Source organism: Maylandia zebra, linkage group LG11, assembly GCF_041146795.1.
Source record: "Maylandia zebra isolate NMK-2024a linkage group LG11, Mzebra_GT3a, whole genome shotgun sequence".
NCBI classification, from domain to species: domain Eukaryota; kingdom Metazoa; phylum Chordata; class Actinopteri; order Cichliformes; family Cichlidae; genus Maylandia; species Maylandia zebra.
The window spans coordinates 16,471,166-16,482,815 of record NC_135177.1 but is presented as its reverse complement, the minus strand read 5'-3'; the positions used below and the strand labels follow the sequence as shown (position 1 = coordinate 16,482,815).

The 11,650-nt window shown below is 43.3% G+C and overlaps 1 protein-coding gene across 2 annotated transcripts in view; it reads right to left on the bottom strand.

The window, feature by feature from the left end:
• Positions 1-70: 70 nt before the first annotated feature.
• The window catches only part of snap91a (synaptosome associated protein 91a), a 58,942-nt gene continuing 47,362 nt past the window's right edge, over positions 71-11,650 (bottom strand). The window contains exons 9-12 of one of the 2 annotated variants that reach the window (XM_076889857.1): positions 1,505-1,566; positions 773-785; positions 366-532; positions 71-251 (exon numbers count right to left, since the gene is read on the bottom strand). In XM_076889857.1, coding sequence (XP_076745972.1) covers positions 86-251; positions 366-532; positions 773-785; positions 1,505-1,566 — 408 coding nt within the window. In that variant the 3' untranslated portion in view covers positions 71-85. Of the gene's footprint in view, positions 252-365; positions 533-772; positions 786-1,334; positions 1,363-1,504; positions 1,567-11,650 lie in introns of those variants that run through there. The other variant, XM_076889858.1, reaches the window with a different exon arrangement.

The window sequence follows — 11,650 nt, the reverse complement described above, 5'->3', positions numbered from 1 at the left end:
TAAAGCCCCTTTTTTTAACATTTTAGCTAATGTTAGTCAATCAAAGCTGCTAAATAAACAATTAGTGCCTAAAAATGTGGGAATATCAGCTTGTACTCAAATCAGAAAATGACGGGAGTTTCAAACATTTCATTTGGTATATCAAAATGACCTTACCTCCCCATCCAGTTGTGGAGGAAGCCACTGCAGTGCCCCCTGCTGATGAGGAGGACATGGGATCTAGATCCAAGAGGAACCCATCATCAAGTGCACTGAACACAGGGGAAAAAAGACAGTAAGGGTGTGTTGACAGAGGAATCCATTTAAAATGTGGTATCGATGCAGATAAGTTACAACAATCTGTTATATTGATGAGTAATTCTTACTTGCTGGCAGTGGTGGGGACTGGTGCAGTGGGAGTGACAGAGGGTGGAGGGGGCTTGGCAGGCGGCACGGGGCGGGCTGGAGGCCCACCGGGAGCAGCGGGAGGCGCGGGCTTGGCTGGCGCAGCAGGTGCTGCTGCTGCCGGCATGCTATTGTTAGCGGTAGCATCCTGCCGCAGAGGACAACCCCCGTTAGATGATGACCAATATATTCATGTAAGCTAATGTGATTCACGAGCTTTCTAAACAGATGAATAACAATAAATCACTACCCATCTAAAGTAAAAACTAGTAAGGGTGAAGCCCTTGATTCAAGTTCTCAACTGTATTTTGACTCTGAAAGTTGTCACACATAAATACAGAGTCCTGTTATCATAGCTACATTGTGATTATCATGAAGCATAGCTTACCTTTGTGGGCGACCTGCAAGAACAACAACAGCACATGAGTTAACGAGTTTAACGCTGTACACAATGGAAGCTAATGGCTGCTACTGAGACAGGAGGCAAAGTGACAGCTTAAATATCCCTTTGTCGTTTTCAGGCAGGAAGCATTTCAAAGCAAATCCATTAAGCAAGCATCTTCAATTAATGGATATATGCTGCATTGATGAGTTACAACTTCTTGGCCCCAGCGCCACTTGAACAAAGCTTTTTTATTTTGACATTACACATAGAAAGTAATGACTGACATGTGACTGAAGCTTTGTAAAAGTTGGGGCTGACTCTACAGTAGGATGATACAAAGGTGTTAGGTTAGTGATGACATGTGCGAAAAGGCAAGGCCTGTCATCACTCCAAATGATTTGATGATGAAATGATGATTCTGAAAGATGCAGGATATTCAGACGCTGTGTCTATTCAATCACTGAGTAATAATATAAAAATAATGTATAACCTGAATAAGGCAAAACACTGATGAATAAGGGGAAACAATGGTGGTGGTGAAATAACATTTACAAGTCCTACTCTTATGGACAGAGATTACTTACTTATCCTCTCTGAATTGTGTAAAGATAAGAAGAAATGACAAGTTGGAGAAGTATTAGTGAGTTTTACTACAGATGAGCAAAACCCCTGCAAAAACGTTGATGTTAAGCGTTAAAAAACCCACTAAATTGGTGTTTTGTTCGATCTACTTACGGTTTCTTCCCCTCCAAAGTGTTGAGGTGGGTCTCCAGAGACGCCAGAAGGCTTTCGGGGGCCTGCAGACAAATACACAGAGAGGGGCTGCTAATTACTCAAACACAGACAGCATGTTGAGTACAGTTAGACAGAAAGGCATAAGAGCAGACCAGGGTGCACAGGGTAATTTATAGATCACATTTGGATTGTGCGAATGCCTCTTTAACAAGGGCTTCTTCGTGGTGGCTATGAAATAGAAGGACAGCAGCTGAGGAGATTACTTAAGTGCCTTTTTTCTAATACGCTGATAGGCTGCAGACTGGCTAATATCCTGATGGCTGTTCTGCCTTCTCGTATTCCTGCATGATGGTCTGATAATTGTCCTCCCTGCTCAGTTTTATTTTCTCTGTCTAATCTAATCAACATTGACTCAGCAGCACTGACTCTTGGAACACCTCACTCTATTTTCATTTTACTACATCTCTGAATGCACCGCTCCAAAGTGAACCTTAGGCTGGCACATTGCCTTAACTGTGACTTGAGTTTTAACACATTAGGGCTGCAAAATATCCTGACTGGCTCCTTCGTCCAGCACTTAATTAAATCCATAAAAGAAACATGCTCTTTTGGAGTGCTAGCTTCTTCTCCTTTTTGTTTTGTCTTTTGTTTGCTTTTTTAGAAATGGAAATTTCTTACGATAAAAACATGCAAACCAGGAAAAATAACAAATGTGAAACTGCTGCTATCCAAAATATATTTTTTATAATGTATAAAATATATTCAGGCACAAATAGACAGCTCTGCTCTGTGCTGGTTGTCTGTTGGGTCTTTACATCCATTTTCTTTTCTTTTTTAACCCTCACAATATTGTAAATTGATCTTTGGTTTTTGATATACAGTATTTTAATTGACCTTCTGTCACACAGTGGACACAGATTTAGGCATGCCTTCTTCCACAATCGTTCTCCAGGTTTCTTGAAGCGTATTCAAAGCTGTTCTTTGGATGTTGGCTGCCTTTTGTAAGTAAGTAAACTTTATTAAAACTTCATTTATATAGCACCTTTCTAGATAAAAGATCACAAAGTGCTTCACACAAGAATAACAAAGTATAAAACAAAACAGACAACAGTTAACAAAATGCAATTTTAAAACAATGTGTTTTAGTTGGGTTTTTTTCAAGAAGCTACTGAGTCCAGAGATCTTAAGCTCAGTGGGAGAGAGTTCCACAGTCTGGGAGCAAAAGTGGCAAAAGCTCTGTCTCCCTTAGTTCTCAGGCTTGTATGATGAATGACAAGTAGACCCTGATTACTTGACCTACGAGACCTGCTAGGGACATAGGGCTGTAGAAGTTCAATGATGTAGGCAGGAGCTTGTCCATGAGGAGCTCTATAAGTCAGTACCAGAATCTTGAAGTGGACTCTGAATTCAATGGGGAGCTGGGAGTTGGAGGAAGTTCTCAACTTTAATGGAATCTAAGCACTCATTCATTGTTCTGTTCTCTTTCAAGATGATCTGACGCTGCTTCAGTAATGCTGAGGTCCTAAATCTGAGGAGACCAATCCATGATTGATAGTGTTTTATTATTTGTTTTTCAGGTATGGTTTTACTGCATTGGCAGTGTGGGTTTGGGATCACTGTCACACTGAAAAGTGAAGCTGTTGACAATCAGATGCTTTCCCATTGCTATTACATAGTGAATTAAAGTCTGAGGGTATCAAAATATCATAATATATAAAGTTCTTGGCTAATAGCTCTTTGGGAATCAGCTTGTTGGTGTAAAAATAGGAATGCTTATGCTGGTCAAACTATGTTGCTTTCATACAACTAAAGAACAAACTTTGTTTTAGTAAAAGCTGCTAGTAACAAAATGCCTAAATATATCATGGAAAACTGTTTCTTTCTGAGGACACATCACTATTCAATGCCTTAAGTTGGTTTTTTTTATATACTTAAATGATTCAAGGAGCAGTATTAAGTGCCTAAACAAAAAACAAAACATAACTAAAACAAAAAAAAAATCCTGTACAAAGACTGAACTGAAAATGAGTAAAAAAAGCAGCCAATGTCTAAAGAAAAATCACTGGGTTCTTGGAAGTAAATGATAAAGAAATAAGGGGAGGCTTTCATAGCATTATACATACTAAAATGGACAATAAACAATAACTGTTACACAAGCACCGGGACACCACATTCAGAATAGAGCAGATACAGAAGCATCTTCATGCTAATAACAGCCACGATGCGGAGCTGCATGCTCAATCAAGCTAAACTCAACATGATCACCTAATGATGTGCAGTAAAAAGGATAGTATGATATTTAGAAAAATTCTTAAGAATCTCAGAAAAGGTTTTTGTTCTTCCTATAACACTTTATTTAATTCTCTGCACAGTTTTCTGGGTCTGTTTATTTATAGCTCCCTTTTAAAACTGAAGACTTACAAGGCAGATAATTTTGTCTTGACACTGAGAGGAATAGATAGATCATTATCACCCTGGGACTTTAAAGTGTCTGTCCTCACTACTCAGTACAAACTGTTCTCTGTGCAGAGGACGTTTTAACTGTTTAACTCCATTATTGCAAAGCTTAGACAAATGCAATTGTTGCAGCTTTAAGGCAGGGATGACTCCTGGAGTTGCTTTCTCACTGTATATGTTTTATTTCACAATCCGATCATAACAAAAACATACAGCAGCTCCTCTCCGACTCCTAGCCCTTTGCTGCGGTGGAAAAAAGAACCACTCCAAAACCCCTTCAAGGAACATATGTACAAAAGAGTTTTCCTAACACACCAATGGGGCGTTCAATGCCATCTGGTTAATATGAGTACTCTGGCAGAATAACAGTTCAAATGAAAAATATACCAGAACAAACAAGCAACCAAAAAAGAAGTGTGGGGTACCTTTGAACCAATGAACAAAGTATAACCATTTATACTTTTTAACATAACCCGGCCCCGTCGATATGTGTATCTCTCACACTCTCCCCCACTCGAGAAATGTCGTCCCGACATAAATGTACCTTATAATCGACAATCCATAGAGAACAATAGAATGGCATGGACTATGTACCAGGTTACATTACACCCTTTTTTTTTTTTTTTAAGTTACCCAAACTACCGTGCACTGTAGTTGTGTATACTCCTGATATAATCAGTTCAGCTTTTTTTTTTTTTTGTCCACAATTCAATCTATCAAATTACCATGCTATTTGTACTCTCCTGTAAAGGCATTAACTTTGTCCACATCTCATCTGAACACTAAGCATCTTCCCTTTACTCATACACATGTTCGGCCTGCAATCCATGTGTCACAATATTTCAATCAACATAGGTACATTTGTTACAATCTGAAATAGGGGTACCAAGTGTAAACATTATATCTTCCCCTTTTACCAAGGTCGCCAGTAACCTTGAATATTCACACATTTGGTGGCCACTATTCTTTCTTCAAGACTTGGTTGTCCAAGTTTACTATAGGTCAAAGTCTGTGGTCTCCTCCTTTCTCTCTTTGGGTATGGACTTGGCTGGTCTGTTTCCAAAGCCTCTTCGACATCAGAGCTGCTGTCCACCTCCCCTGCCCCCACAATAGCCACATCCTCTGGTTCCCTATTGTCCATTTTCTCCTCATCAGCTTGGCTGGGGTCCCCCTGGTCATCTCCTGACATGTGAGGAAGCTCATCTGGCTCACCCCCGTCCCTTAGTGGCATAAACTCTGCCGCTGTGGGGTCCAATGTAGGTGAACACTGAGGCTCAGGATAAGGCCAGGTGAAAACCGCATCAGAAAACTCATCTGTGTCCTCCTCCTCCTCACTCCCCACTTGTGTCGGAGTCATGCATGTTTGTTTCCGTTTGTTATAATGTCTTTTCCTTGTTTTAGTACTAGTTACAGTTGCCTCCTTATCTGCTGGGAGCGGAAGAAAATCGCAAGGCAACAACATATTCCTGTGCAAAATCCTTGTCCTGCCTTTACCATTCTCTGGCTCCAACTCAAACACAGGACTGTCCTCTCCCTTTTGTCTTTTAATGATGTAGATGTTGTCTTCCCAATAGGAGCGGATTTTACCTGGCCCACCCCTCTCCACAACATTTCTAACAAGGACACGACTCCCTATTTGAAGTGGTGGACCATGCACACTTTTGTTGTACTGCCTTTTACCTCGGTCAGCTGACTTAGCTGCATTTTTGGAGGCGACAGTGTAAGCTTCAGCCATTCTCCTTCTCCATCTGTCCACATAGTCCTGGTAGGAGCCTGAACTGTCCTCCTGCTCAATGCCAAAGAGAAGGTCAACTGGTAACCGTGGTGACCTACCAAACATTAGGAGAAAAGGAGGGTAGCCAGTGGCCTCATTAACAGTACAATTGTAGGCATGTACAACTTTATGGAGGTGGCTTTTCCAGTCTCTTTTCTGTTCCTCTGTTAGTGTTCTTAACATCGAGAGCAAGGTCCTGTTGAATCTTTCGGTCTGCCCATTTCCTTGTGGGTGATAAGGAGTAGTGTGTGACCCTTTAACACCAGCCAGTTCTTTTAAATGGTGCAATAGTCTATTCTCAAACTCTCGCCCCAAATCGTGGTGTAGTTTTTCTGGAAAACCAAACCTGAGACAATAATCATTGAATAGTTTTTCTGCTACAGTCTTAGCTGTCTTATTTGTAGTTGCGTAGGCCTGAGCGAAGCGGGTGTAGTGGTCCATAACTACAAGTATGTATTCACACCCCCCCTTGCATTGCTCCAGGTGCAAAAAGTCAACTGAAACCAACTGAAATGGATGAGTGGTCTCTATGCTCAACATAGGTGCCCGTGCCTGTCTGTTTGGCTTCCTCTGTTTGAGACACTCACAAACATTACTGACAAAGTGTTCAATGTCTCTTTGCATCTTAGGCCAGAAGAAACGATCCCTAATTAAATTTAGGGTCCTTTCTGATCCCAAGTGGCCCATCTGTTGGTGTAGTTCTTTGAGCACTAGTGGGTGGTAAACTGAGGGGAGAACTAGTTGTTTTTTGTGTCGAGTCTCTCTGAACATAGTTCCATCCTCTCTGATTTTCAGTTTGCTCCACTCTCTAGCCAATGCTTTAAACTCAGTGCTCTCAGTCTTAATTTCCTGTGTGGTGGGCCTTTTGTTTTGCACTACAGACTCGTACATTTTACCTATCACGGGGTCTTGCCGCTGTGCTGCACAGATTTCCTCTCTCGGTATTGGCTGAATCATGTCCAGCAGTTCCTCTGCTTGTGTTTGATGCTGAAGGGTGTGGAAGGAGACAGCGTTAAACATTAGAGCTTCTGTTTGCTGCACTAATATGCCCTGCTGTGAGGCTACAACCACGTCCTGGCTAACCGTCTGTGTACAGCAGTTCATATAGTCCTCAAAATCGAGGGGCATCCTGGATAAAAAATCTGCATCTGCATTTGTTTTTCCTGGCCTGTATTTTATCGTAAAGTTGAAATCTGCGAGCTCAGCCACCCAACGCTGACCTGATGCATTCAACTTTGCTGTCGTTAACACATAGGTGAGTGGATTATTATCTGTATAAACCACAAACGATGGCGCATGCAGCAAATAATCTCTGAAGCGCTCACAGACAGCCCATTTGAGAGCTAAAAACTCCAGTTTGCCAGCATGCATATGGTAATTTTTTTCTGGCGGCGTTAACGTTCTAGATCCATAAGCTATGACTCTTAACTTGCCATTACTGCGCTGGTAGAGCACTGCTCCTAACCCTGCTTGAGAAGCATCAGTATGAAGCACAAATGGTTGGTCTAGATCAGGGTAGCCTAGGATCGGAGGACTGGCCAGTTTATTGACTAAGTAAGACAAAACCTGATGGTGTGACTCTGTCCATTTCACAGGGGCTGATGAAGGCAACTGTCCTTTAGCCTGTTTGTTTTTCTCCTTCCTTCTCTTGTTCTGTGTTTTTAAGTCCTGTGGGCTACTTTTAGCATTTGTTTGGGCTGCTAGCAGTTCATACAAAGGTTTGGCGATACGTGAAAAGTCCTGTATATAGGCTCTATAATAAGATAGGAAGCCCAAAATCTGTCTCACTTCCCCCACTGTACTAGGGTGTTTCTCTTTAAGTGACATCACGGAGGCGACTTCTGCTGGATCCATACTATGGCCATCTTTTGACACCACTCTACCCAAAAACCTGACCTTAGGCTTGAACAGTTCACATTTCTTAGCAGTAAGTTTGACCCCATGTCTCTGATACCTTTGTAGCACGGCTCTTACATGCTCAACATGGTCCTCAAAAGATTTACTGTGGACCAAATTGTCATCAAGGTACGGTAGACAGATATCATCACGCAGACCCCAAAGACACTCCTCCATGCTCCTCTGGAACTCTGCTGGGGCGGAGCTGAGTCCAAATGGGATTCTAACCCACTGGTATAAACCCCAGGGGGTGATGAATGCAGTGAGTGGCTGACTGTCTTCGTCTAGGAATCCTTGATGATAAGCCTTTCCCTGGTCTAGTACTGTAAACCAGGAGCTACCAGTAAGGCTGTCCAACATGTCCTGTATCCTGGGAATAGGATGTCTGTCAGGCACCGATTTGCGATTAAGTTCTCGATAATCCACACAAAGTCTGAGGTCACCGGACTTTTTCCTAACACAGACTATCGGTGACGAATAAGGCGACTTGGATTTTGTAACCCACCCCCTATTGATCAAGTCTTGCAGGTAAGCTTTTACTTCCTGATGCAGAGGTTTAGGCACACTATTGTAAGTCTTTTGAACTGGTGTTTGGTCGTTGAGGGTGATGTGCATCCGAAGGCTAGGAATGCAGCCTACATCATTTTCGTCTTTTGCAAAAGCTTTGCATTCCTCCCTAAGCATCATCCTCACCGCCGACTGTTGGCCACTCGTTAGATGGTCTAGAACTACAGGGGGATCCCAAACACCACTTGTCTCACCTGTGGGGGCTAATGGGACTTCGACACCTGCATCGTCTGCTGTTTTAGTTGTTGGAGTTTCTACAGGTTTTAGGGCAGCTGGGTATATTGCTTTTACGCCCTCAATGTGCCCCAGGACCACACGCGGATCTACAGTAATATTATGGCATGTGGTATTTGTGACAGATACTGGGACCATGGCTGAGTTGCCCCTTTTTACTTTAAACAATACTTCCTGCAAATGAAGCCCCTCAGGCAGGCTGGGGTTCAGAACAGGACAAAATAACATTACAGTGTCCTCGTCAGCCTGTATGCGTGTGCGACAGCGAATGGTAGTAGCTTCACTAGGGCCTAAAACAACTTTACTCCGCCCTGTCTTGACTTGGATCTCTTCCGCAGCTGTTCGATGTGTCTCTATCAACTGGATAAAAGTCTTAGCAGATCCGACGTCAATACCAAAAGCACTACTCACAATATTTGCAGCACAGTCACTGTTTTTAACACCCTGTTGTTTAAGTTGCTCGTTGATGATTTCTTCTATAACATTGTATCCAATAATGGGATCCTGAGCTACATTTGGGTCACTAGAGACCAATACGGGCACTAGGAGACTCGAGCTGGTCGTCTCCACCCCCGTCAGTCTAAACTCTACAGGGACCCACCCCATAAATGGTATCTCTGTCTGATTAGCTGCGAGCCCATTTAATGGTTCTGAACCTAAGAGTTCATCTATCCCCCTGATAGTGGTGTGAGGTAAGTGCTCGACTCTCCAGTTCTCAATTATTACGGTAGCCTGTGCACCCGTGTCCCACAATGCGGTGACTGGTACATTGTCAAAGGTGCATCTCACCATTTTTCGTCTACCAATCAGCTTCACTAATTTTTGTCCTTGCTTATCTGATAGAAGGTCAGAATATCCCATGAATGACAACCACCCCTTTTTCTCTCTTTCCCTCAAATGTTGTTCAACTAGCCTCACCGCTTTACATACATGTTTGTGATGGTGCCAGTGTTGTCCCTGACAGGCTTTAGAACAGTAACTGACAGATGAGCAGCCTGCACACCTCTGGAGTGGGGTGCTGACCGACTCTCTCTGGTGGCAGCAACCACAGCGGCGGGACTCCTGATGTGGCGGTGGGGTCACTGCTGGTCCCGTGGCAGTGGCCCTCTGCCGTTTCCCTGCAGCTGAAGTGGAGCTCGGCATCCTCTGGAGATGTGGCCAGGCTGGCCACACTTAAAGCAGTGGGTGCAGTTGTCTCCCTCTCCGTTGCTCTGGCAGGTCCTGCAGCCTTTCTTCCTCCAGGTACCCGCGGCAGCATCTGATGTCCTCTTTGTAGTCTGCGACTTGCCAGCGTTCAGGGAAGCAAGAACCATCTGCCTCACCTCTGCAACCTCGTTCCTCAGCTCTTTCACCAGGTCGTGCATTTCGGGTGGAGGATGATTTTTCTTGTCTTCCTTGGTGGCAGGGATCTGTGAGCTGCTGCGTGGTTCATCCCTAGTATGTAGCTCATTGATTCTTGGTGGTTTTGTATTGTTCCTCTTTAACTTGTTCAGTCTTTCTGTCTCGAGATTGGCAGCTTCATTTAGTTTCTCAATCAGCATTTCATCAGTCACATCTGGGTTGTCAAGAAGGGCTTTAATCTGGAACTTTATGTTGTCATTTTGCAGCCCAGTACCCACTGATCTCAAAAACTTCCTTTTTACCAGGTCCCGACTGTAGTGTTCTGCTTCTTTGTCCTTGGATGCGTACAGGAGGCGATCTTTAAGCTCAATGGCTCTGAATAAAAAGTCTTGAGCTGACTCTTTTGGATCTTGGGAAATATTTATCAGTTTTTGGTACAAATCAGATGTGTCATCTTCTCGGTAATGTCCTTTTAATATTGTCTTTAACTGTGTGAGTGTCAAATCAGTCTTTATTTCAAGCATATCACGCAGTTTGAGACCTGGATTGATGGCTCTTATCACTGCTTCAATAACTTCTGACTCACTGTGGCCTTTGCGGAGTCCATTTTCCATCTGATGCAGCAGGTTGGTATAGGACAGCCGATCGCGCTGCCCTCCCTCACCTATTTGGCCACAGATGCGAAACTCCCTGCGAATTGTCACCTCTGGTACTTTAGAAGACAGCAGGTTCGGGGCAGCGTCCGCCATCTTGAGTTTCTGCCCTATCGCTCTAATTTCTTCCTGCAGCTCGTCATACTTGTCTCTTGCGTCTGAAGGGCGGGAAAAATCACTCTCGGCCGTATTGTCTTTAGCTTTATATTCGCCCAAAAACGATAAAAGTTCTTTCACAAACTGTACAGCATCGTCTGGTGTATAACTGTTTTCCACCTCGTCCAGTTTATGTTCTATAACTTTCATCAGTTGGCGTCTGGAAGTGTCTTTTGTAGGCTCATTTAGCGGTGTAGCAAAGCCTTTCACCTTATAACCCACTTCTATGAGCTGATCACGACTTAGCTGGCAGAGTGTGGCGGTGATCTTATCTCGTCGGGCTTCTATCTCCATTGTGGGTACTCACAAGCTTGTCTTTAGTCCGTCAGATTTCAGGTCCGGTGCTTGGAGAAAGGTTTTTCTTCAGCCGTGCGGTAGCGCTAACGTTAGCCGCTAATGGCGCTAACCAGGCTTCTGCTTCACTCTCGTGCGGGAAGTTCTTCAAACCTTCCTCCTGGCTGGCTCGCCATGATATGTTGCAGCTTTAAGGCAGGGATGACTCCTGGAGTTGCTTTCTCACTGTATATGTTTTATTTCACAATCCGATCATAACAAAAACATACAGCAGCTCCTCTCCGACTCCTAGCCCTTTGCTGCGGTGGAAAAAAGAACCACTCCAAAACCCCTTCAAGGAACATATGTACAAAAGAGTTTTCCTAACACACCAATGGGGCGTTCAATGCCATCTGGTTAATATGAGTACTCTGGCAGAATAACAGTTCAAATGAAAAATATACCAGAACAAACAAGCAACCAAAAAAGAAGTGTGGGGTACCTTTGAACCAATGAACAAAGTATAACCATTTATACTTTTTAACATAACCCGGCCCCGTCGATATGTGTATCTCTCACACAATAATGGCTCTCGTTTTAGGAAGCCAATACGAAAAGCTTCTGACCCAAATCTCTGTGATAGCAAAAAGCTTCCAGGATAACGTATGTACGTATGGCTGACACTGCCATCACTGGAAGGATAATTTCTACATCTACTTGTTGCTCTAACAAAAACAACAACAACAAAACAACACAAAGTGTGCATGAGTGATGACATAACAACACAGCAAGTTA